The 27,410-nt window shown below is 39.8% G+C and overlaps 1 protein-coding gene across 2 annotated transcripts; it reads left to right on the forward strand.

Annotated features, from left to right (window-relative positions):
- The first annotated feature begins 1,135 nt into the window (after nucleotides 1-1,135).
- Nucleotides 1,136-27,206, forward strand: LOC134634753 (NEDD4-like E3 ubiquitin-protein ligase WWP1). 2 transcript variants are annotated; one of them, XM_063484104.1, is made up of 25 exons: nucleotides 1,136-1,305; nucleotides 6,972-7,028; nucleotides 7,698-7,789; nucleotides 8,018-8,159; nucleotides 9,561-9,685; nucleotides 10,017-10,193; nucleotides 10,367-10,439; nucleotides 13,011-13,192; nucleotides 14,053-14,464; nucleotides 14,649-14,744; nucleotides 15,233-15,407; nucleotides 16,541-16,595; nucleotides 17,281-17,365; nucleotides 18,067-18,195; nucleotides 18,616-18,688; nucleotides 18,795-18,866; nucleotides 19,370-19,458; nucleotides 19,576-19,735; nucleotides 20,050-20,183; nucleotides 21,655-21,795; nucleotides 21,891-22,011; nucleotides 22,232-22,336; nucleotides 22,594-22,690; nucleotides 22,787-22,859; nucleotides 23,671-27,206. In XM_063484104.1, exons 3-25 carry the CDS (start codon nucleotides 7,720-7,722, stop codon nucleotides 23,768-23,770), a joined length of 2,886 nt encoding a protein of 961 aa, XP_063340174.1. In that variant the 5' UTR covers nucleotides 1,136-1,305; nucleotides 6,972-7,028; nucleotides 7,698-7,719; the 3' UTR covers nucleotides 23,771-27,206. The 2 variants fall into 2 exon arrangements, with proteins under 2 accessions (XP_063340174.1, XP_063340175.1); XM_063484105.1 differs by having other exon boundaries at nucleotides 10,017-10,169.
- Nucleotides 27,207-27,410: the final 204 nt, after the last annotated feature.

Genomic DNA, 27,410 nt, shown 5'->3' on the forward strand with positions numbered 1-27,410 from the left:
AGTATTTTTGTTTTGTTTTGTTTTTTACAAAATAAAGCTGGCTCCAAAATCTGAATGTACTCTGTATTTTAAAATGATAAAAAATAAGCATCAGGACACACTGGCAGGAAGAACTAGGCACTGAGCATGTGTGGGGAAAAATGTTGTGGCAAATATCCACAGCATCTACATAAATTCTTTGCACACTCTGATGCAATTCAGTCTTTCAAAGACTTGCACAGATGTTGGTTCTCAATAGATTATAGATTTTGTAGAATCACTATTTTGATATCTTTATCGAGGTTTTTAATTTGGAGTACCCCTTTGCCCCTCTTAAAGCATTATTTGAGGTGGTAGACTCAAGCAGGTTACACATCATGAAAAAGCTCTATCCACAGTGTTAGCAGGAAAAATTCTGCTCCAGTCTAGGAAATCTGAGACAAACCCAATGTTTGATAAGTGGCTGAAAGAATTAGGAAATTTGCTACACCTGGGGAAAAATATGGAAAGTTAGATACAGTATATCAGACAAAATGAGTCTCTTTCAGAAAATCTAGTTAACAATCACAAGTTGAAATCAATCTCTAATGGTCTTACAGATCAACAACAAGGCAGGTAAGTAAAGTGAACACTAACACATCAAATCATATATTTTTTCTTCTTTCTTCTAAATATTTGTATTTTCTAAACTTTTAAAACTACAAATATATTTTTAAAAAGCATCAGGTAATAAGAGGTTACATTACATCAACACATTCAGTTACCACAAATCGGCCTAGTTTTCTTTCCTAATGTATCGGTGCTAGACAGATTTATCGAGGACCTGTGTAGGGACGCAGACACCCCTACACCATTTTTCTGGTAAAATTGGTTAAGTAAACGGGAAACGGGACTTTCAGTCAAAATGCTTACAACGTTCAGTAACGTGAAACGTAAAAATAAATAAATTTTGAGATTAAACAAACAAACAAAGAGTATTTTAAAAGGAAAAACAAAAGTTTGGATTTTATTAATAAACTGGATAATGACGAACCGAATATATATCCGTTTAGATTACATAAAAGTAATAAATGTGCAGTGTATAGCAGTAAGCCTGTTTCGTGTCCCGACTTATTACACAGCAGTATTACCCCTTTTCCACTAGTATCTACTGGGGTGGCGCGCCTGTCGCCCGTGTGTTTTGCTAGTCATAGGCTTCTGTACAGAGATGGCAAGAGAGCCGTAGCAGACTGAGGGGCCTGCTCGGCTGAGGATTTTACTGACAACCGTTGCGTTAGCACACAGCCAAGACACAGAGTGTAGGAAAGTAGAGGAACAGCGAGCAAGGTAAAACACCCCTGCTAATGTCACTTAAAGCATTTAGAAAGACTTTCTCCGAGTGTTTAAATAGTATTTCTTGATAAGCCTGTATTTTATATGCAGCCGAACTGGCTAGCTTTGTGATGGCGGACAATTAGCCAAGATGCTAAGTAAGTTAGTCAGATAGCCGGCTAGCGAGCAGCTAACTTGGCTCACCTAGCTAGCGTCTGCTGTAATGTTATAACATTATGCAGATGTAGATTAAGCAAACACGCTACGTTTTTAGTTATGTGCCCATTATCACCCCTTGGTTTGTCAGATGGATATTATACACACAGTAGAAAGGATAGTCACCTAGCGTTAAGCTACTTTCACAACACTAAAATTGTTTTGCTTTTTTAACTGTAGCTAGCTGGCTACCTTATTGATAGCTAGCTGTGTAGCTTTAGTTACAGACTAGTACTGCTACATATTTAAAGGTTGTCACCGGGAGTATCTGCACATATTGTACGTATGTGTGTTGCAAATAGATTTAGGAAGTTAAGTGTCCGAAGGCCAGTAGCTGCCTATTAAGTTACACTTTGTAAGCTAATGCTAGCAGTCAGTAGATTACACCAAAGTTAGCCGCTGTTCGGTAACTGTACCGGAGTTTGTGTGTTATGATCAGTATTTAATATGTAAATTAAGCATTGCTAGCGTATGGCCTGCGAATTGTGCCAAAGTGGAATCAATCTTGTGCTTTATTACCCATTAATCCATGTGACTGATTACTAAACTTTTTGTCATGAAAGGAAACGATATGTTACTCTTTAACTTTTAAACGTGTTGACATTTCTAGTCTTTGGGTGTTTCTCGGGTCGTAGACAGTGCTTAACACAGGTGAATGTGAGCCTGACCCTTGAGCCACAGCTGTTTATTTCAGTGTTGCTCCAACTTGAGTTATCCTATGAATAGTGAGTAGAACATGTAACACTTTCAGGGTCTCTAGCTTTAAAGACGAAATTCTGAGCAGAGACAGAGTAAGAGAGACCATATTTATGTGGGCTCCGCTAACACCTGATGAGAATCCCTGTCAGTACTCATTAGGCCCAGTTGCCTTACATTTCCCTTTTCTGGACAGGCTTGGTCTCAAGGAGAAATGGTCTTTCACGGCTGTGTTTGTTTGAGTGGCTGATGCAGGTTTATGTTTATACAGTATCTGCTATTGTATTTCAGGATTCTTAGTGAGTGTCTTGCTGTCTCTCTGTCATGAACAGTGGTTTAGTATTTAGGCTATCACATGCTGTGTATGCTAGTGCCACATTGGAAGGAAATTACTTACAGAAAAGTGCCTTATTTGCCTGCTGGCTCTAAAATATGCTTGTTTTTGTGCTCTCACTCACTTGCAAAGACACTGAACTTTTGAAAAGCAGGAAAGCAGCTGTGGGTGAAATTAGGAGTTGTAGCCTGCTACCATTGTGTAAAGCTTGTGTGTTTTGCCCATGAGAGAATCTTTTTTTAAAGTCTGGCAAAATAAAAGAGAGGTGGACTAAAAAAACTTTAAAGAGCTTTTACGGTATGGGGTAGTGTAAGAATAATCACAGTCTCATTATTTTGGATAAAGATAAGATTTACTGTATTTGTCTTAAAGTTAGGAAATTCCTGCTACATTAGTTAAAAATTAAAATAAACAGAACAAACATAAAAATAACCCAAGTAAGTAATAAATAAAAAAATAACCATGTCAGTCGGTGTCAGGTTAAAAACAATAGGTATTCAGCGTCAGGACTTTTAAACGTTTAAATATACTTTATATGCATCTATGCTTCATCCCTGCTCATGGTCTGCCCGGATGTGTTCTATAGACAGCTGTAGTACAGCGGGCATGTGTGTCTATGTATAAACTGTTATGTGCGTCATTAGGTCACAGGAAGACAGACAGTGCATTAGAACAGACAGCAAAGCTCGTTTGACAGGTGGTGTGAGAAAGGATTTGTCTTGGCTTTTTACACACAAAGGTGTACACTTAGAGAAACAAGGGAGGTTGTCTGCTGTCAAGCTGATTTTTTTTTGTTAGCCAGCATCTCCTTTGAAACCTTTGGATTAAGCAGGAACATGATCAGACAATCTTCACAAAATACAAAATGCATGTCCAGCAGTAAGCACGTTACTCTTGTTTTGTAGGCAAATCTAACCCTGTGCTAACCCTGCTGGCAGCCAGCATATTAAAACAGATAAGCAGTCCTCGAGCAAAACAAAGAAAACTGAATTGAACCTAAGATTAAAGGTCCTGTGTTTTCTATGGTTTTATAGGATTTTTTTTAATAACTGTGAATTCATCTGGTGTTACCCAAGAATCCAGATCCTACAAATAAAGTATTAATTGTCCCCTAGACTTGCTGTTAAACCCCTCCAAGCAGGTATTGAACAGGTTCAAAACAGGTATCTGTAAACACAGTAAGCCAAAGTCCTTGGGTGTGTATTAATTGGGCAATTAACAATTTTCAGATTGTCAGTATCTCTGAGCTGTTAAAATGTTTAAGTTGTATTTCAGAAAACAAATTTAATTGCAATATTAAATCAGCTATTGAGTTATGATCCTCTTTCAACCCTGGTGATTAGGAGTCAAACACCGCTGTATAAATACCACTCTGTTTCCATATTTCTTGCTCAGAGATGCTGTTTAGTAGTAACCCTCACAGGTCCCACTTTAATCAATACCTGACATAACCCCTGACTTGGGGTGGCTGTATCTCAGGAGGTAGGGTAGGTCATCTACTGATCAGAAGGTTGGTGGTTCGATCCCTGGCTCCTCCCCTGCATGCCAAATGTCCTTGGGCAAGATATTAACCCCAAGTTGCTCTCCGATGCATCCATTGGATGTGTGTGAATGGTAGTTAGAAAGCACACAAGCACATGCTTGTGTGAATGGGTGAATGTGGCATGTTGTACAGAGCGCTCTGAGTACTCAGAGAGAGCTATACAGGTCCTTCTCAAAAAATTAGCATATTGTGATAAAGTTCATTATTTTCTGTAATGTACTGATAAACATTAGACTTTCATATATTTTAGATTCATTACACACAACTGAAGTAGTTCAAGCCTTTCATTGTTTTAATATTGATGATTTTGGCATACATAACTCATGAAAACCCAAAATTCCTGTCTCAAAAAATTAGCATATCATGAAAAGGTTCTCTAAACGAGCTATTAACCTAACCATCTGAATCATCGAATTAACTCTAAACACCTGCAAAAGATTCCTGAGGCTTTTAAAAACTCCCAGCCTGGTTCATTACTCAAAACCGCAATCATGGGTAAGACTGCCGACCTGACTGCTGTCCAGAAGGCCATCATTGACACCCTCAAGCAAGAGGGTAAGACACAGAAAGAAATTTCTGAACGAATAGGCTGTTCCCAGAGTGCTGTATCAAGGCACCTCAGTGGGAAGTCTGTGGGAAGGAAAAAGTGTGGCAGAAAACGCTGCACAAAGAGAAGAGGTGACCGGACCCTGAGGAAGATTGTGGAGAGGAACCGATTCCAGACCTTGGGGGACCTGCGGAAGAAGTGGACTGAGTCTGGAGTAGAAACATCCAGAGCCACCGTGTACAGGCGTGTGCAGGAAATGGCCTACAGGTGCCGCATTCCCCAGGTCAAGCCACTTTTGAACCAGAAATAGCGGCAGAAGTGCCTGACCTGGGCTACAGAGAAGCAGCACTGGACTGTTGCTCAGTGGTCCAAAGTACTTTTTTCGGATGAAAGCAACTTTTGCATGTCATTCGGAAATCAAGGTGCCAGAGTCTGGAGGAAGACTGGGGAGAGGGAAATGCCAAAATGCCTGAAGTCCAGTGTCAAGTACCCACAGTCAGTGATGGTCTGGGGTGCCATGTCAGCTGCTGGTGTTGGTCCACTGTGTTTTATCAAGGGCAGGGTCAATGCAGCTAGCTATCAGGAGATTCTGGAGCACTTCATGCTTCCATCTGCTGAAAAGCTTTATGGAGATGAAGATTTCATTTTTCAGCACGACCTGGCACCTGCTCACAGTGCCAAAACCACTGGTAAATGGTTTACTGACCATGGTATTACTGTGCTCAATTGGCCTGCCAACTCTCCTGACCTGAACCCCATAGAGAATCTGTGGGATATTGTGAAGAGAAAGTTGAGAGACGCAAGACCCAACACTGTGGATGAGCTTAAGGCCGCTATCGAAGCATCCTGGGCCTCCATAACACCTCAGCAGTGCCACAGGTTGATTGCCTCCATGCCACGCCGCATTGAAGCAGTCATTTCTGCAAAAGGATTCCCGACCAAGTATTGAGTGCATAACTGAACATAATTATTTGAAGGTTGACTTTTTTTGTATTAAAAACACTTTTCTTTTATTGGTCGGATGAAATATGCTAATTTTTTGAGACAGGAATTTTGGGTTTTCATGAGTTATGTATGCCAAAATCATCAATATTAAAACAATGAAAGGCTTGAACTACTTCAGTTGTGTGTAATGAATCTAAAATATATGAAAGTCTAATGTTTATCAGTACATTACAGGAAATATGAACTTTATCACAATATGCTAATTTTTTGAGAAGGACCTGTATAAGATATATAAATATGTGCATTAAGGGAATAGAATTGGCTAGAATGACCTTGAAAGTAGTCATTGTAAACCAGACATGATATGAAAAGCTGATGACTAGTTGATGACTTGGAAGAATGGTTGAATTTCCTCAGATATTTATTTAGTATGTTTTTCCCAGCTGACTGAGGCTGTAATAGGTTGTGGATTTGCTCTGTGTTACTTAATGGATGCTGTCTTTTGCAAGAAGTTGTGTCTGACTAATGTGCTGACAGTGGTTTAGTGTCCAGAAGTCTTAACATCAGTTGACTCTTCACTAAGCCCCACACGAGCATTATAACTATGCATGGGAGGCTTGTCAGGCCTTTGGAAATGTTGCAGTAACTGAAGTAAATTGTTAGTGGTTGCCACAGATTTGAATTGTATTTGTAGCACACTAAAAATTTATAAGGTGCTACTTGGAAAATGTTTTAAGTGCCAACTATTTTGAGACAAATAAATAACAGAGCAATATAATCAAATGCCTCTCCAGTGAGTCTCTCATCCTACTAGACTCCAACCAACCAGTCTTAATATTTCTTGGGGTGCTCTGCAACCTCAGTGAGCTGAAGGGTTCAGCTCACAGTGGGTCTCCAAGCAGAACAAAGACTGCTGTCTCCAGCTGCAGTCCAACGTGGTGGTCTTGGAGTCTGTGTTTACATGATAAGACACTCTGGAGAAACAGCTTAGTGACAGTGGTCTCTGCAGTGATGTGGCCAGTGAGATGGCTGGTAAGAAAACATGAGCTGGGATGTGTGGGGGACCTGAACTTTCAAAATATGGGCAAGGGTATATCTGCTAGTTAACTGATTGCAGATGTAGTCATTGTCTTGTAACAATAAAGAAATAAAGCCAGAATGAGTTGCCAAATATACTTGAGCAGATATAAACATACTTGGATGGCCCACCCAAGTTACACAAGATACTCAGCTTTAGTTCTGTTAACCTGAAGCGCTTCAGCACTTAGTGTCCTTACAGTTTGATTATTGTGGTTGAAATAAATACATATCAAGTCATAACTATATATTTGTTATCTTAATCAATTAAACTTTTCTACCAGCTAAATCTTATCCTAAAAACCTGTGCTTTTCTGTTTCAGTGGAACCATGGGACACGGAGTAGGCTGAACCAGAGGGTCTAGCAGCACACACCAGTTGTGAGTATACATGATTTTTGTTTTTTTATTTTTCTGGAGTTTCTGTGGAGAATTACAGTTAGTGGGTAATATTCATATCTGAAGAGAGATAATAATATAAGAATAAAACTGTAACTCCATGTATAAAATAAATAATTCCAAACCACCAACATTTGTGTTTATTTGACGCACTTTACACTCCACAGAAAGTAAAAGTTCTCCCAAATCTGTCCTGGTACTTCTGTGGCATAGCAAGAGAATGCTGTCTTGCATAATTTGAAGAGAAATATTCTCTTATTAAACCTTGGCCAAGTTTGAATTTTATATTAGACTACTTTAAAATTCATTTCCTGTTTCAAGTGTAGCCATAGTTGCGACTGCTTTTGACTCAACATTGCCCAGACTGTGCTGGATTTAAAAAAAAAAAAAAAAAAAAAACTGCACGGGTGACATGGTCTCGCTTTCTCACTCCGATGAAAGAGAATATAAAAGTGAAGGCTGCTTACAGAGGATGTTGATTAACTTTGAGGCGCTGTTAGCTGGTTAGACCTCAGTTACAAACCTGTCATTCACAATATGCACAATATGCAGCTTTTTTGATTTTCTGTATTCTTATTGAGAAATATCGGAGCTCACGTTTCTTTTGTGAATTGACTCGGTCATTTGTGTGTAATGTTTGCGGGTTTAAAGGTTTTCCACTGTGGTGTATGACATGGCCACGGCCTCATCTAGAGCAGAGACTAGCCATAACCACAGAGGAACGTCACAACTCTATGCCATTGGTGAGTAAAACACTGTGGGCTACGATGTGTAAAAGTGTCAGTAGCCTCAGGGTGTTGCCACTCCCACAAAAAGCTTATGTTGAAGCACTCTGTGTACATTTTCTATGTGAATACTCATGTATCACACTTTATGACCTAAATGTCAGAGTTAGTGTCACCTTTTCTGCTGTAAATATAATGTAATTGAGTTTAAATGGTGTCTTTCTCTCTTCATTTTCTCTCCATCAGTGTCCTGTGCCAAACTCAAGAGGAAGAAGAGTTCCCTGTTTGGGACTGCCATTTATGTGGAGGTGACAGCTGAGGGGGAGACGCGGCGCACTACGAAATCTCATAGCTCCTCCAATCCTAAATGGGACGAGAGGCTCACTTTGTAAGTGTGCTGTGTACAACTGGCTGACAGCGTTCAACAGGCTGTGTGTTGTCATTTTATTTAATGTCAGTGGCTGTTTCTTTCATCTTTATTTATTTAACAGCTAAGTTTGTGGAGACGAGACACACACACACACACACAAACAAGCAAAAAAGTGTGACGTTTCCAGAAGCTGTTTTCAAGTATTATGCCGTGTTGACATTAAAAGCTGTTGACGGAGAGTTTCTGTGGTGCTTTGTTTTTTGTTTGGTTCAGCAGTCTTATACAGTATTTAATCAAAGAGTGGTTGTTGAATCATATTAGGCAATCATAAGAACAGGAGAACCCTCAGATGGCTGATTTTATAAGTATTAAACTAAGGGAAAAGTTGTATGATAATATACAAAACTCTTTGTATCATTTAAAAGCCCCCAGTTCTTTGAGTGGTCAGACTGGACTAGAAAAGTTCTGTAAATGGTGTTTGATTTACCATTTAATGGAGCCAGCATCCTGAACATGGCAGGCGTTTGCAGCTCTCTGGCTTCCGACTGGCTCAGCCATATGTCAGAAGCATGTCGTTGGAAATGCTAATTGGCTTGATGGGGTCATTATTGCTGACAAGACAGAGCGCTGCTGCGTTTGTGGTCTCGTGTTTGCACCATGGATGTTTTGCAAGCTGTTATGGGTGCTACACAAAGGCTTTAATCTTCAGTGTTTTTCTTTAGGCTGATATTCAGAGACCTAAATGCAGTTACTGTGCTGTATAGTGTTCATTTTGAAGATGGAAATCAAAGAGAGGCGGTATCATGTGTGCTTGGTACATTGGTTACCCAGGATAAATAACAAGTTATTGGTGTTTTGAGGGGATGAAGGTGTTGAAAAATAGAGAAACTAGAAGAATGAAAAGCTTCAAAATATTTTTTTTTTCGTTTGTTGTTATACTTTCCTGAGGTGGGGAATAGCTGTTGAGAGGGGGACCTGTTGAATCATAGTTACATGTCATATCAAATCAGTGTGTTCCCTTTGCTCGCGTTACTGATAAGTTTATTCACTGATTATTTGTTTTTTTTTATACCCACCCACCCCCCCCCCCCACACACACACACACAAATGATTTATAAAAGTTCTAGAGTTGCTCTTAGATCTCAGTGTATTTGAAATATAAGTCTGTGTGAGTATTGCAGAGCGTTTCGACAATAAGAGCCTTTTTTTTTCCTTAGTTGAGTCGTCCTAGAGTAAAAAGAAGATTAAAATACTGCCAGTTTGTTTGTTTTTTTTAACTTTAAAAAACTAAAAGTACAGTTTTAACTGCTGCTATTCCTTTTTGTGATAGCATAAATCTATTTGAATTGTTTAAAAAGATTTTGGGGGGAATTTCAAGAATTACACATATTTTGTGTGTGTTTGTTTATGATTTTCTAGGAATGTAACTCCACACACACAGGTGGATTTCAAAGTTTGGAGCCACCACACCCTGAAAGCAGATGCTCTGCTGGGCAAAGCCACGCTGGACCTCACTCGAGCCTTGGAAGACCATGACAGAAAATGTAACTTTTTTGTTACAGAAAGTAGCAAATGATACCCATGTAGAAAGTGTAGGTTGTAATTTGTCTAACTGTTTAGTAAATATACAGTTAGGACAGCATCAAATCAGGGTTTTTCCCAGCTCAAAAAACGTTTGTATTCAGGAGAAACCCGACAGAAAACCACTTCATTATGGATTGCTTAAATCAGGCTCACTAGTACTATGTGTTGCATGACCCTGATAATATCCTTCAAAGATGCAGAAGCATAGTGTCATGTAATTGTAGTTTTTCTTTACGTTATTTGTAATTATTATTAGCTGTTTCTAATACTATCCTTGCTTTGAATCCACAGTAGAGAATGTGAAGGAAGTGCTGAAGCTGAGTGCGGAGCAGAAGGGGGTGACAGTGCCCATGGGGGAGCTGACTGTGTACCTTGATGGACTCACTGTCACCGACCAGGAGGAACTGGCACCACTTACCAACGGCAATGCACCAAATGGCTCCAGTGAGCTCAGTGTTTATGTTAGGGGTGGGTGATTTATTTATTTTTTTTTCTTTTTCTAAGGGAGAGGAGGGGCAGAGGGGTCTTTCATCTTTATTAACAGTATGTGAATGGATTGTGCATACAGATTGAGTTGAATGAATTCCCAACATACATAATCCCGTTATCTCTAGGCTAACATTGTTTTCTTAAATCTTCAGAGGTCCAACAGAATGGTGACGCCATCCATGAAAACGGAGATTCATCTTCCTCATCCTCAAGGGCTGCCAACAGGTAAAACTGAAAAGGCAAACTAACCCTTTTTGGGACATTTTATGTTCGCCCGCATAGTTTCCCCCCCACGCAAAGCAAATTTTTATCTACTTCTCTTTGCCTTAAATACTTTCTGGCCTGTTAAGAATTACTGCTTCAAACCAGGGAGCATGCTTATTCTCAAGTAAAAGAATGCTAACAGGCTGATAAGTGTGTTAGCCTTGTTTCAATGCAATAAGTTGTGTTGGAATACACGAAGCCATATTTTTCATTGCTGTTAATACTCATGTCCTGTTTTTTGCTAGCCCCGTGAGGTCTGTTTCTTGTCTTTCTCTGTCTTGCTATTTCTCAGTTCAGACCGTCGTCCCCTTTGTGTTTTAAGTTCTCACGCTAGCTGCTTGTGCCAGTCTTATCTGTAACAGTGGAAAAGTGCCCTTCAGTGAGCTATACTGGCTTCTATTGAAGAGCCACAAAAAAAATACTCTTCACAGCAGATGGGGGGTGGTTATGAGGGTTGTGGCTGCTTGGCTCCTCTCTGCATTGCAGCTACTGAGAAGACTGCAAGACACAAACAGTAGGATATTTAAAGCTGTTTCCACTTCCTGGGAGTTCCAGAAATGTGCAAGTACACAGACAGATTGCAAACATGGCCAGCTGAAGGACAATTGTGGCAGGCAGACATAATTTTCCCCATGTCATTGTTACCTAAACATTGAAACCCTAAACACCCATCTTGAAAGCAAGACAGTTAAAGCAGCAAATATATGCACATGAGTCTAGCTCTCTAAACAATAATTTGTGAACAAATCCCCTTTAAACCTTTTAAGAAATGTATAAACAGGAATAAGCATAAAATAATGACTCATTTTGAAATCATTTTTACATAACATTAATAAACAAAGCGAGGATGCTCTGAGATGCCACAAGAAACTGTGCCTTAGTGCTTGTTTGAGCTTTAAATGCTACTACATTAAATTTTCCCTAAATTGTTGTGAACATAAAATGTTTGTGTGTTTGATTAACTAAATAGTTGGAACTGTTGCAAGTTCTTCCCATAAAAACCTATTAACTTCGTTGTGGTTTTACAAAGGTAGTTAGCAATCTCGCAAACTGTATTGAATTTTTAGTTGCAGATAAACTGAGATTCTTGCATAGACGTATATGACATGTCGCCCGCTGCTTTAACATCCTAGACAGTATAAAACATGGACGGAGCTTCTGGGTGGAAATGTAAAGGTACTGTGGCTTAATTCTGCCTCTTGGTCACCAGATAGTTGGGATGGCAAACACATTTCCAGTCCTACAGAAGGCTATGGAAAATGGCTTGCTGTCGTGACCTATGTACACAATTTCCTGCTATATTAATGGGCACGGTCATTTATTTATCCATTTATATGCTGAATAATAAATCTTGATCATGCATTATTTTAGAATGCTTTCATTATCCAGGGCATCTTCATTGCCTAATGATTTGTGATTGATAAGCAAGCAGATTCACAGCTAGACGTGCCCCTGCTCATCACATCTGGGTTTTTGTTTTGTTTTTTTGTTGTTTTTTTTTCTTAAACCAAGATGGCGATCATGAATACGCCATGTGAAGGCTTCAAAACAGAAATTGAGAAACCAGTGGATGTGTCACAGTAGCTACAGCTCTCTTTTATAGTGTCTATGCAACCTACATTTTTTGTGTTATTATTTTAGTGTTTTTGTGTTAACACCTGCAGTGAATTCAGATTGACCTAAAACCTTGAGTGCTCAGCAAAACCTGGCTCTAAATTATTGTTGTTACTGTTAAGTGATCTGCATCGTTTCACACAGGAGGCCTTTTTCTCCCTTTGTAATGCCTGTGCCTTGGTTTCTCTCTTCTGTTTATTCCTCTTTGATTTGTTGCATTTCCTTTGTTCTTTCCCCTCAGTTAGTTTGTGTTTCCAGTTTTTAAATGGTCAAGTAAAGGAACCCTTCTGTGGATCTAGCAGCAGCAGGTTTTATAACCCGTCAAACCACATGATAAAGGCTGTAGGCCTGTGATGCATTGTTGTCTTCAAACTGTGCATGTTTTTCTGTTTTTGTAATTGGTACCCTGTCTTTTGTCTCAGCATCACGTCAACTTGCCTTAAGCAGGTCCACCTGGGTTTGACTCAGTGTTTAAAATTTGTTGGCATCACTTCCTGTGCACAGCATCTTAACAGGTTTTGAGTTGTAATTATAGGGAGAGCTTTTATGGCTTCTAAATATGCTGACTAGTAAAAAACTCATTAATGTGAGTTATCTGCATTTGCCATCTCTTTTGGGTTTTCCTAATCACACAGAGAGTACCCACCTCTCACCAAGACAAAGGTTGGCCTTGACAGCAGGTTTTGCGATAGTCCCTTTCTGTCAGCTCACAAAGGAGCCTCTTTAGTTGTGCTCATTACATCACCGTACCATCCTATTATAGCCTGTTTTCCTCTACAAAACAATCAGTTCAGTGTTATAACTCAAATCCGATGGCCATGGATGCAGTGAAGTAGCACACAGTTGCTCATTCTCATGAGCAATTCAGATTTGAATTAAAAAATAAAAAGATGAAATCTCCTGTATTTTATCCTAAAGCACAGTGAATGGTACAGACTTGGGCCCAAGGTCAGGTTCCTGTTCAGCCTCCAGTGGTGCGGATGGTCAGGTGCCTTCAAGCTCCTGCAGCCCTGCTCTTTGTCATGCCGTCAACGGAGACTCCACAACCAACTCCACCCCTGTCCACCAACCCTCAGACAGTGATAATGAGAGTAGGATGGGTGAGTTTGCACATGCTGTAATGTGTACTTTACACTACACATTACAAAACTCATTTATCTTTGTTTTTTGTTTTGTTTTTATTTTAATTTTATTTTAGACAAAAAATAACTTAGATTTGGATAAGACTGAATATTATTAGAGCACCCTGGTAACATTTATGTTATAGTGCCTTGGATGGTCTCAAACCACCTCAGGTTTATGCTCTCCATGGTTGATGTGAACCTAGTGAAGAGTAGAGAAGAGGAGTAATTACATTAAGGGAAGCCTTTAATCTCTGCTGCCCTCAGCACCTCTATCCAATCTCCTTGGAAAGAAAAGCGAAAAGCGAAGTGAAAGCAGAGCACACTTAAACTCGGAGGACAGGCCACATTGAGCTGAGGTTCATGACAGAATATTAATTTTTTAATGGCATTGCATATAAAGAACACACACAGTTGGAGCAAATGGAAACTAGCAGTGTGGGGTTATCAGAATACCAAACTGGTACCTGGTAAGAGTTCCATAGGCTACCTTTGGTGCATGAAAAGTAGCTCAAGTAGACAGTTTTCACCTTCTAAAAATTTGGGTTCAATTAATAATCTTATCATTCATTTTGTGCTCATGAATTCCAACGTAATAGATGTATTTACCTTCACAGAGATCCTTGCTGATAAGCCGGTTTCTATCACTTTATCCATGTTCTGTGGACATATGCAGATTCCTAGACTGTTACACTAAAAGTCAGTTGTTGCAGACAACAGCTTAAAAGACTGATTTGTTTTTTAATTTATTTATTTATTGCCCTTGAGGCATTACTGACATCAATGGATTGAGTTGTACAAGTAAACGGCACTCCTGTCTTATTGTGACTTGCCTGCAGTCAATGGGGAGTCCTGTGATGCTGCTGAAGGGCAGTCATCTGCTACAAGAAGTGATGTGCTGCCCTCTGGAAGTGACCACGAGGACTGCATTCAGGATGCTGCACTGCCAGACTCTGACACAGCACCAAATAGCACATCTCAACCCCCACCTGCTTCCACATCATCTTCAACCTCTTCTGTTGCTGCTAATTCTGCCACTGCCGTTGCTGCCTCCTCCTCTTCCTCCACATTCACCTCTCCAAACCAGGGGGTCACCACGTCCTCGTCGTCATCCTCCCCAGCGCTTGCTGAAGCAAATGCTTCAGGAAGTGGAGGTGGTAGTAATAGTAGCAGTGCAACAGTAACTACAGATGGGGCCAAGCCCAGGCAGCAGGTCCCCAATACTGGAGCCTCAGATCCTCTTCCACCAGGGTAAAAAAAAAACACAAAAACAACCCTGCTGCTCATTTACTGATCAGTATTACTGTATTTATTTTTATGTATTTATTTTTTCAAATTACCTAAACACCAGTGCACACAGAAATATGACAACAGTAGAGTGACGTTGACCAGAATTTTTCATCCTTTGTTTGTTGTTTAATTTTGCATCTTTTAGGTGGGAGCAGAGAAAAGACCCACATGGGAGAACGTACTATGTAGACCACAACACCAGGACGACTACCTGGGAAAGACCACAGCCGCTACCACCAGGGTGAGGGTCTCACCTTTGTCTTATGTTGTTGTCACACTTGTTGTGTTCAGTCTGTTTAAATCAAACATGAACACAATAAGCACTCAGGGGCAGACTGAAACAACAGTTCCAAATGAACTCCAGAGCAGTGCATTTACGTTGTGAACGTGATCCAACCTTGATCCAAACCAACTACCAGACGCACGTTGCAAGTCTGGGCTAACAAAATTCCCGTAGACACGTATGCTTTGCATTCTGGGATCCACCAAAGCTCTATAGTGCAGGTCTGTACGGGCTAGCAACTAGCTGTGAATTGAATGTATATTCTCCATGTTCTCCTATAGTCCAGAACACAGCACCTTCTTTCTATATTTACTTTTGTTGTTTGCAGGCGTAAGTAGTTATTTCAGTCTTTTCGTTTAATCACCTACATGTCAGTCTCTGGCATCGAAATGTATTTTCATGTGTATTTCTCTATTTTTACCATCCCATTTCATTCGTTCTACCAGTTGGGAACGTCGAGTGGATGACCGGGGTAGGATCTATTATGTGGACCACAACACCCGCACCACCACATGGCAGCGTCCCACTATGGAATCGGTGCGCAATTTTGAGCAGTGGCAGAGCCAGCGCAGCCAGCTGCAGGGAGCTATGCACCAGTTTAACCAGAGATACCTCTACTCTGTAAGACATATCACCACACTCGCTCTTCTGCCTAATTACTTGTGTTTTCATATTTATACATATAAATAAGTAACTTACATACTGCCCATTTAAAAGAGAGGCTCTAATACAATCTAAAATAGCGTTATTTTGATTGCATTATTATTAGTATGTGGACCAAGCCATATCCCTTTTTCTTTTAGAAGTCAAGGTCCTCATCAAAAAGAAGCCCTGAAGCCCTAATGACTGAAAAATTTGCACTCTTTTCACTTGTTTTTATAACAAGCGCCCTGTAAATAAATGTATTTACAGAGCAAAAACCACATTTTGCTGACTGAAAATGCTGCTATCTGCCATCCTTTGATCTTTCACTCTATGTAATCTGTGCATTATTGACTCAGCAGACCAAGTGGATACACACAGCTTTCAGGGTTTATCAGCTTGTTACTTATCCAGCACTACAGAAAATGGCAGACATCAGTGTCTCTGACCACTTTAGATTGGCTCTAGCATGAATGTAGAAATATGTTACCAAGTTTAAGCCGGTTTTTGCAAAATGATTTTCATCCAGTAGAATGAATCTCATCAAATTTCATTTGTAAAAATACAGAGCTTGGAGATTAAATCAGCTGTGGTTTCAGTCATTTTCACCACCAATTTTACAATCTCCCTTAGCCGCCTCAGTAAACAGGTTGTCGTCAGTCTTATCATCATGATGAGCTCAGACATTCAAAGGACCAGCTGTTGATGGTCATTTTTCTTTCCACCCTTAATCTCGTCTCGTTGTCTCAGGACTTTTGTTTTGGAAACCCACTTACTCAATATACTGTTGGCACCCAGCCCAGCTCATTTAGCCCAAAGGTGAGAACCAGAACTTAATATATGAGAGGCGGTCTTTTATCAGTGATGTCGTCTTCACATCTTCATGATTAGTTTACAGCATAAATAAAAAGGCAAGTAGCTGTTAAGCTTCTACCAGTAGGCAGCTACAAAGACCACTTCACATCAAGGACTATTCGACAAATAGTTTTTGAACAATATATTTTTTATTTTTTTATTTTTTATTTATTTTGCTTTTGGGGCTTTTGTGACTAGATTTGCACCTTCCTGGTGTTTCCACAATGAATGTCTATCTGTGTATCCCTTGTTTGCAGGCATCCATGATGTCTGCTGAAAATGATCCTCTTGGCCCACTGCCTCCTGGTTGGGGTGAGTTGACATTCATTTTTCTCTAAAAGCTGTGCTTGCTTTTTCTGGTGTCAGTACTTTGTGTTCTATACTTAAAAAGGGGAGCTAGGAGTACATCAGCAGTTCTTAATAAGGTAAGCAGTCGTGCTAGGTTTCTACACGTGCAGAGAGGGAACAACACACCTGGAAGGTAGGTTGTTCCTTCTCTTCTTGCTAGAGTCCTTTAGAGGTCACACCATTGCTCACAGGTCCTTGTTTGTTTTGTTGCTGGATAGTTGGTCAGGAAAAATGGCTGTATGTTTTGGGTCTTTGTTATATTGCAGAATACGTTTGGACCAATCAGTCTCCTCCCCTTTGGTGTTTTGTGCTGGATTGTATTGTGTGGCTTTATTTTGAACATGCTAAAATAATATAACAACAATAAAGAAAAGAAAGGGGGAAAACGCATTTAGTGTTACCAAAACTTTAGCAAAGTGCTGTACATATGACCTATTTCTATGCCAGATTCTGATATACGTATAGTATATGCATATTCTGAATATACCCCAATATGTTTTAAAGTTAAATGTCAGCATTCTGCTCTGCTCAATGATTAAAAGGATTCATTAATTAACAGCTTTTTCTGTGTACTGATATGTAGGGCCAAGTGTCTCTTATGTCTGTTGCTACGCTACAGATTTCTTGTGTTTATTTGAATACATTTCAGAGAGACGTGTTGACTCCAATGATCGAGTGTACTTTGTCAACCATAACACAAAGACAACACAGTGGGAAGACCCTCGAACCCAAGGGTGAGTGGCAGAAAAACACTACAGACCAACTCTGCCAGTGTGGCCTTTTGGGTGTAAACCATTAACTTCACTGTGCAGTGCTACTTTGTGTTAACTTTACTAGTAGCCACACAGTAACTTCACCATTTTTCTTGAACAGCATGCAGGAGTTTATGGTCAGATGGGACAGATCAAACTATTGCAATCTTGACCTACTTTACTGTCAGTACCTGGAACCCTCTCATTTCCTTATTTTTCTGTCATGAAACCTGCTCAATTTATTTTTAAAGCTGCAAGAAGCTACAACACCCTATATGTGTGTCTTCATCTAATCTTAATGTACTATAACCCTTGCTGGTTTTGCAGAACCAGTATGTTCTTCAGCCAATAAAGTTGAGCAAAAAACAAGGAAACCCAAAGGAATTTAATTAAATTAGCCATTATAATTTGATTCAGTGCAGTAAAGTAAATAGCTGAAAAGGGTTAAACACAAAACTTTCTGCTGTTCATTTGATGGTTTAGAGTTTGCCAAAATTCACTTTAAAAGGAATATTAACATTTTATTGTTTTGCCTTTGGTTTATGCTAACTTGTTTTCTATTACTCTTTAGTAGTGAAGTAAAGTGCTGCCAGATATTTTCAATTTGGACTTTGTCCTTGTAGGTAATGTCTGTGTTCAGCAGCTACATACCTACATAACACTTTGCGTCTGTGTGCCTGCAGGCTACAGAATGAGGATCCTCTGCCTGAAGGTTGGGAGATCCGGTACACAAGGGAAGGGGTTCGCTACTTCGTGGATCACAACACCCGAACCACAACTTTCAGCGACCCCCGCACTGGAAAGTCTTCAGTGTAAGAACACCTTTCAAATCAATTTATGCAACAGGTGTCTGAAGACCTGCAGCTTCAGGTGCTTATGTAAAGTTTAAGGGGCCATGTTTAATGAGGCCAGCTGGAGTTATTTTGAGATTTAATTTAGCTGATATGCTGTACATATAGCATTAAGCTGGGTAAGAAGAAAAAAGGATGTTGATTCAAAAGAAGCACTTCCCACTGGTGTTCAGTTTTATTGTTTTATTTCACACTGGGCCTTTGAGGAAACCTTGTAATGTTTTTTGGGAACTCCAAATGTATGCCTAGAGCACATTTTCCATGCAGGGCAAACACTGAAAAACATAAATGGATGCAACTATTTACATCTGCTGGTGAAAGCTTTTCTGTTGCACCTGTCAGACTCCACGTTTTTACCTCTAAATCTTCTTTTCTCCTCAGCACCAAAGGCCCTCAGATTGCATACGAGCGCAGCTTTCGATGGAAGCTTGCCCATTTCCGCTACTTGTGCCAGGTTTGTGTTTCCTCTCACTTAACGAATTAAAGACAGTGAGAGATTAACTTGATCTTCCAATTTCCTAATCCCACTCTAATACATTTTTGTTCTTGTCTCCACTCAGTCTAATGCTCTCCCAAGCCATGTGAAGATCACTGTCTCCAGGCAGACACTGTTTGAAGACTCCTTTCAGCAAGTAAGTGCGTCCTTTTCCTTTTGTCATCTTTGTGTTTAAGCTGATGTTTACAGCATAAAGTAGTACCTTAGTGCAGTGGTTCCCAAACTTTTTTTTTGCTAGGCCCCCCTTTGTTTTACAAGAAAATATTTGAAAATCTGTTTTGGTGCAAAGTGACAATGGGTGCAATGGAGAGGCATTAAGACAATCCCCAAACAATAAATGGGTTTGCAGGCAGTGCCCACAGACCTTTACTCTCTCCTTATCCCTCTGACTGACTGGGGGTCTGTTTTGGGGGTTGTCTTTCAAGTGCACCTGTTGTCACTTTGATTTGCACAAAGCAGCTAAAAAGGATTCACAGTGACTGCTGCGTCCTAGCTGGGCACAATGATATCCCTGAAGTTTAACAGACTTTGTGTTATACTTTAACGATCAAGCGTTCTTTATTTATTTTTGTACAATATGTATTCACAACTGTGTACTCATCACTTGCTGATGTTGTGTGTGTGCTAACTGTCTCTTAGATTATGGCCCTGAAGCCTTACGACTTGAGGAGGCGATTGTACGTCATCTTCAGAGGCGAGGAGGGTCTGGATTACGGTGGCCTGGCCCGGTAATAAAGACACTCAAATATAATTTTAACTTTAAAGAATTCCAAAGAATATTTGTGTGTAAAGAGTAAACAAAAATGTGCAGCTCATGGCCCTCCATCTCCCTCTTCTCTTCACAGAGAGTGGTTCTTCTTGTTGTCCCATGAAGTGCTGAACCCCATGTACTGTCTGTTTGAATACGCTGGAAAAAGCAACTATTGTCTGCAGATCAACCCAGCCTCAGCCATCAACCCCGACCACCTCTCCTACTTCTGCTTCATAGGCCGCTTTATTGCAATGGTACGTTCACTTGATTCTCACACACATTAAAACCGTCATGACAACACAGATGGTTGTGTTACAGTAGGATTACACATGGTTTGTCAACCAGTGTCTCATATCCAGTTTGTTTTTTTTTAAGACAAGTCATATTTTGGAAAAAGTTATTTCAAAATCATAAGAGCTCAAGTGTTCAGTGTTGTTTTACACTTCCCAATATTTATTTTTTTTGTTAATATGCAATTACACTGTGAGACTGTCTGCAATCTCTTTATCTTGATGCTTTCTGATTGACCAGCAGTTAAAGAACCTTATCTCCTCTTGATTACCCACAGGCACTTTTCCATGGCAAGTTCATTGACACAGGCTTCTCTCTGCCTTTCTACAAACGCATGCTGAACAAGAAGCTAATACTCAAAGACCTTGAGTCCATTGACCCAGAGTTCTACAACTCACTCATATGGATCAGGTAATTGATCTCTCCTGTGTTAGAGCCCTACCATATTGTATTCATTTGAGAAGAGGGCATGGCTAGAAAATTAATTTCACTGCACTTATTACTGAGTTGGGCTTTTGGTTAAAGAGCCACATAGTGTACTCTTAATTTGATTATTTAGAAAGTTTCTCTTTGCTTGACTTTGCTTAGAATAACTTTCAAGGTCTCTTGACTGTTATTAAGGAACTATTGTTACTGGGCGCTTTTCAAGCAAATTTGTTGATAGAACAAATTGTGCAGTTTATTTAGGCTGGTATAATGGGGGTCATATCAAAGTGTTGCTCTTGGAACGCTATGTACAAATAAGGCTTATCAAATATATCTGTATAATTTCTCAAACTATTGCTGAGTCAAGACTGGAAATAAAAGGCAAAACTGCATAATTGTTTTGTTTTTGGTCCCGAGTACAATGAACAAACTGTAAATAACACCTGGAGTCAAGTCGGTTTCATTTATGCAGTCCAATATATGTTGTGGTAGGTTTTATAGTGCATAACATACAACCCTCTGGTTTTTGTCCACTTATTTGGATAAGAACACTCCATAAAATCAACTACTTAAAGAGGTGAGAAACATCAAGGAAAACATTTGAGGTGACGTCCCTTTCCCACTGCTCACAAACATGTTGTGTTTTATATTGAATCTTCAAAATAGCTTTTATGACAGCTTTGTCAAATTTGGAAGTGTCTTGACCACCTGTGATGGTTTCCATTTAATCACTGCTCCTAGTTAATGTTTAACTGGAATTTCTAGGCTTTTTAATAACGTGATCATTTTGTCAGGGTGTTGTTTTCACACAGGAAACGACCTGTTCCGCTAATCGTATATTAGCAAGAACTGCTGAACTTAGTTTTGAAAGTTTTTTTTGTATGGTTTCACCTGTATGCCTTCAAGTGTTTCTCCTCACTGACATCCTCTTCAAGTACAAATGCAGTTTGATAAATCAGTGTGCTTTGCAGCTGGTTCATGCAGTGTGCAGCATTACAAAGCAGTGACCTAACGCAGCTGTTTAAAAGAATGAAAGAGTTACGTGGAAAAGTTGGCAGCTTTGAAGACACTAAAATGCAGACCATGTTTTGATTGAGTTAACAATAATGTAAAAGCTGGGAATGGCTGACAGTGAAGAAAGCCAGACAACATCTTGTAATGGAGTTATTTATAGTAGCTTTGCCCCCTGCTTTATTTGCTTTTTACTCATTCTTAACTCAACTTAACCTCCTGCATTAGAAGTCAGAAAACCTTTTTACCGCAGAAGTATGGAAAGAGGAAAGGCTATCCTCGTACAAAAAGGTCAACTTAAGAATATCTCAGAAATAAAAATCCAGAGTGTTTGAAACACACAGAGTTCCCTGTGTGTCTCCGTGATATTAAACCACACATTAATAAACAGATGTGTTTAAATTTGGTTGTACTTTGGCAACATCTCAGTCTCGTCTTTCCTCAGGGACAACAACATCGAGGAATGCGGTCTGGAGATGTTCTTCTCCGTGGACATGGAGATCTTGGGGAAGATCACCTCTCATGACCTCAAACCCAATGGTGCCAACATCCAAGTCACTGAAGAGAACAAGGAGGAGTACATCAGGTTCACAGTCTTTTTTTTTTTTATCAAAAAAACCCTCACCTCTGAATATCATTTAAAGTACATATTAAAGAAGATTTGTACTGTTTGGCTTGCAGTCTAATGGCAGAGTGGAGGTTCTCTCGTGGGGTGGAAGGTCAAACCAAAGCTTTTCTCGACGGCTTCAATGAGGTGGTTCCACTTCAGTGGCTCCAGTACTTTGATGAAAAGGAGCTTGAGGTGAGCACCATTTTTCATCTATTTTAATGACTTCTGTTGTCTGTTTAAATGTAATACTAATTTAATAAGCAACTTGCTACATGCCACAGAATTATTTTTTCGTTGTTGTTTGGTAATAATTTCCTGGAAATCAAACCATACCCAACTACAGTGGAATGATGTTGGTTTATATCCTCTGTGTTTGTGAGAATAACCTTTTGTGTGTATGCGTTTGATCCAGGTGATGCTGTGTGGCATGCAGGAAGTAGACTTGCAGGACTGGCAGAGAAACACTGTGTATCGTCACTACACCAGGAACAGCAAACAGATCATCTGGTTCTGGCAGGTACAGAAATGCCCAGCCTCACACTTTGTTCTTTTTGTTCAGTTTGTGTTTTCTTTCCCTCCAAGTAGCAGTAAAACAAGCTCTTAGTGCAGGATTTGATAAAATAATTGAACTTCAAGAAATAGCGTTTGTTTTTTTCTTAATGTGTCTCATATTGCCTTAAATTCCCCTTATAACCTACGTGGATGAAGGTCCTTGACGAGTTAGTCGTAGAAAGTCAGTGATGAATGTGTGTGGCGTCATTTCCTTCCCTGCAGCTGGTGAAAGAGGTCGACAATGAGGTGCGACTACGGCTCATGCAGTTTGTCACTGGAACCTGCAGGCTTCCTCTGGGCGGCTTTGCTGAGCTCATGGGTCAGTGAGAGACGAGCATGCTTACTAAACATACTGTTTATATTTCCTTAATGCTTTTATTTTTTTTCTTAAGCCTCTTTTTTCTTTGCATTGCAGGAAGTAACGGACCGCAGAAGTTCTGCATTGAGAAGGTGGGGAAAGACACGTGGCTTCCTCGCAGCCACACGTGGTGAGTGCTTGACCTTTGACCTCTCTACTTGACCACTATGTCTCGTAATGTTGTGCACAGAATTTTACATCAGTATACTTTAGTACAGTTTTAGTTTTAAAACAGTGGAGTCCCACAGCCTGTCTGACTGCAGGATAAATGATATCAAGGACCACCAGAGTAGCAACCTGGCCAGCAAACCAGCTAGTAGCAGAAAACACAAGAAGGCTTGTTAGGAATATTCAAAATAACAGCAGAATTATTTACAAATTAAACAAATCCCCAAGTATCTCTGGGTAGCCTGCCTAAGCATCCTCTCCAGTGACAGGCCGGTGAAAAGGTTTTACATCTTGAATTGGATAGAAGAGGCATGAGAGAGTCCCATTCAGTTTTCTAGAATGAAAATACATTTTGCCTGTCTTCCATTATGTTAACCAGTCGGTGCTTTAAAGGTGTCAAATGATGAAGCTGTGAGAGCAGCTGTTTTAGAAGTATAATCATAACCATGTTTTTGTGCTGATGTTAATGCCAGAGGAGGTTTGGAGCTCAGTTAATGAGTCAGCAGTGACTTGGCGACCCTGCTCTGTGACTGCATGTGGTCCGAGTTGTTGTGTCTCTTAAATGCTTGCTTGTTGCAATGGTGACATAACGCTAGAGGACCACACTGGAACTCAGTGAGGTCTTTAGAACGACCCACTCTCTCTTTCACTCAGGATCGACTGATTTTTATACTCTTGGGTAATGTGACTGTTTTTTTCCAACCTATTTTAGATCTGATAAACACAGTTTAAAAATCCAATGTCTTTGTTTGTCTCCGTTTTTGTCTTTTCAGTTTCAATCGTCTGGACTTGCCTCCTTACAAGAGTTACGAACAGCTGAAAGAGAAGCTGCTCTTTGCCATCGAGGAAACAGAAGGATTTGGCCAAGAATAGAGGGAGGAGTCCTCTTCGATTTCCCTTCCTCTCCCATCGCTGTTTATTCAGCCAAGAAAAACAAACTTTAAAAAAATTGCACAAGATAACCACCACTGTATATAAGCTATTTTGTCATTTCAAACCAAATCCTAATTTGCTGCATAATTGTTGCCGCAGCCCTCTTCCCCCAGTCCCTATATATCTAAATATATATCTATATAATACACCTTCATGAAATATGCAAGCATTACAGCATTTTGCTCTTTGTTCAAAAACAGAAATCACTGATAGTTTTGGGTTTTTTGGGTTTTTTACACTTCCTCCACCACTGCTGACTGGCTTTTAAAAATACATTTAAATTGTTTTTGAGAGGATTTTATAAAGTGCAGTCTCCTTTTAAAGCTCTAGTTCTATAGGGCTTTTAAAAGGCTAGAATAGAAGTATCGGGGTCTGGTGCCTGAAATTCTTGCTCCTGTCAGACCCATAGTAATTTTGCAATTTTGGTGCACTTGCATGCTGCCTCTAGAGATGAGAAGACTGCTATGCCCACCCTCCACCGCACACATAGTTTTTAGCATGGATCTCTCCATTTCTAAATAAGTTCATTGCTACCATTAAAAACAATGCAGCACTACAATTGGACTGATTGGAAGCACAGAAACACCCAGTGTTTTGTTTTGTTCTAGTGTTTTTGCTTTTTTCTCTCACCAGCCCAGAGACAGAACATCTTTGGGGAAACAAGTGATTTTTTTTTTTAACATTTTATTTTAAACGCACACATGTGAGTGTGATGATGGTGGGAACTTCATGGATTAAAGTTTCAAGCTAGAGATCCTACATGAGATGTTGCAGATTGCCTATGCTGCAGTCTGCTTGCACACTGTGAAGCTACAAGAGCAAAGCTGGTTACTCTAACCTAAATAATGAGCTACAGACAGGTGAGAAATTAAAGGAGAATAAAGTGTCTTAAAAGATATTGGGCCATCAGTTCTTAGAGTCTCTGGGACTCTACGAGGGGAATAGAACAATGTTTTTCCGCAAGACGCTTGCTATTCCAGGTCCTCTTTGTTGGTCCAAAATCTCCACCCTCAGCCCTTCCCATTGTCATCCCTCTCCAGCCAGATTTGTTTTTGTAACTGAACATTTTTCGCCCTCGGCTGTAAAAGGCTGATAAGTCAAGGTCACTGAAATTCAAACTCGAGCGGTCAGGTTTTCTGAAAAGATGTTCTCTAGGATAATCTAAAATCCTCAGATAAGTTCAAATCTCAGTGACCTTGATGAGCTATTGTTGTCACCCCACCAGGTGGGAAAAGTCACACCAAACTTTCTGAACATGAGAAGGAGGTGACCTAGGATTTTCAAATTTATACCCTACGTGTATCTACTAAAAACCTCGGATAAGTTCAAATCTTGGTGACTTTGACCTCACGTTCGAGGTTCTTTAATGTGTCATGTTTCATTCGTCATAAAATAACATGACACATAGACATGAAGTCACTCAGGTCTTAGTGTTAATAGCAATTAAAATAGGTAATCCATCTGATTAAAATTTAATAATTAAATAATATAACAGTAAAAATATACAGTCAGAGGTGAAGTCAGAGCCAGAGGCCTAAGATTTCAAATTGATACTTAATGGTATTAATTTGACTTTGAATCTCAGTGACTTCTACCTCAAAGTCAACATCAGAGGTCAGGTTTTCTGAAAATCTTATGAATGAAATAACCCAAGAAGGAAGTCACCTGGGATTTTCAAATTGACACCATAAGTGCAGCTACTAGGATGCTGAGGGGTGGCACTGCTGGCTGTCAGTGTTTTAAATCAATTACAAACTGAGTCAGTCATGTCAGCAAATTGTCAAATCCTAACAGAACCAGACGCACTCGCTATAGAGGGAAAGGGTTCAAGGCCTGTCTTTTGTCTTGGTGTAAAACACACATGTGCCCCCTGCAGACCATCGTAGGTGCCGTCACCTCTGTAATGAGGGCTCTACTATGATTTCCTCTCAGACTGTTGTTGGCGCTGTCTGTTTACATCCTGCATTGACATTCTCAGTCACCCCCCCACCCCCCTTATATCACACTGATGCCATTTTTCTTGCCAGCTTCATACAAGCACAGATTCACTTAAAAAAGAACGCGTGTGCTTAGCTGGCTTTCTTCTGCCTCTTTGATTGAATTATCTCAGACTGAAGTGTGCTATAAAGTCGTCATGTTTCAGAGGACGGCAGGTATTATCATTGTTTTTGAGTGGCAGGCATCACACCTAACCAACATAATGCACAACAAATAAATATATAAATCAAATTTGTCCATGTCGTGCCACAGTGAGGTTTAAAAAACAGTTGCACCCCAGGAAGGCAACTACATTTCATCTACACAAAATGACGACCTGACCCAAGCATTCGAGTCTTAACCACATGATACAATCTCCTTTATTCACCTCCGTATTTAGACTGATGTCCTTAAATTAAAAATAATCTTTTGTGGCAACTCCTCAGCATCTTAGGCCCTAATGCAGCATCAGCAGGATAACGCACTGCTTTGTTGTGTGTTCTTGTCTTTACACCCCCAATTTCCCCTGGTCCTTTTTGGTTCTTTAACTGCCTCGCTGTTATGTTGAAACTCCATTGTTTGTAAATGACAACTCTGGTGCTTACTCTTTCAGTCAGTGGTCTAAATGCAGGAAAAAAAGAAAATAACTCAGCCAGTGGCAGGCCATTCTCCTCATCTTTGATGTGTAGGGTTTGTTTTTTTGTTTTATTTAAAGACCACTGCAAACAGCAGCAAGCTGATTTAGACTTTGATTCCTCTGAGGAGCTCGTGATTTAGTAAAACGATCGGTGGTGTATATAACTTGTTCAGCTCTCTGAGATGAAGCGCTGAAACGAGGGACAACAACATGAAGAGATGCATTGCTCTGTAGCAAAAGGAGCCGACTTTTAAGAGACGTTAAAACTGCATAACTGTGCTTCCTTTTGAACAGAAACCTGTAATCAAAGAAAATCAACTGTATGTGAATATTCATTGTAAAAAAGAGACAGTAAATGAAGTACTTAAATATTATAATTACTTACACAGAGCTGCCGCGCCATTGATGGAAATCTGTGATGCCTTTGTTCTTATCAGAAGTAGATGGACGTTTCAGATCGCCTTCACTGCAGCCAGTAACTCGCCGAAGTATCACGTGAATATCGGAAACAAAGTAGCGTTGAGTAATGATGCTGTATATCAACTTAATGGAGCGGGGAAGTTGCTGCGGTTTAGGCGATCTGAAATGCATCCAAACTTGTAACATATCGCGTGTAGATACACACTGTAAACACAAACTACACTGTACAGAATGCCCCTTTACTGGAGAAGATGTGTATAGAAGTTTCATTTTTAATCTGCTTTCACCCATTTTCAATGGAGAGAGATTGATTTATGAGATACAAATAAATAAGTGAATAAATCCCCGCATTGATTCATGTTTTCATTCTTTTTTTGTGTGTTTCCTGTGCCTTTGGGGCATTATATATAGAGGAGAAAAATAAAACAAGGTTTGGAAATGACACTGATGTGACTTAAAGAATCTGTTGGGATTATTTCTACATGACAAAAATGTAATTTTGGTCTTTACGGGATTTGGTCCAACAGTAATTTGACAAACTAACAT

This window comes from Pelmatolapia mariae, linkage group LG9, assembly GCF_036321145.2.
Source record: "Pelmatolapia mariae isolate MD_Pm_ZW linkage group LG9, Pm_UMD_F_2, whole genome shotgun sequence".
NCBI lineage: Eukaryota > Metazoa > Chordata > Actinopteri > Cichliformes > Cichlidae > Pelmatolapia > Pelmatolapia mariae.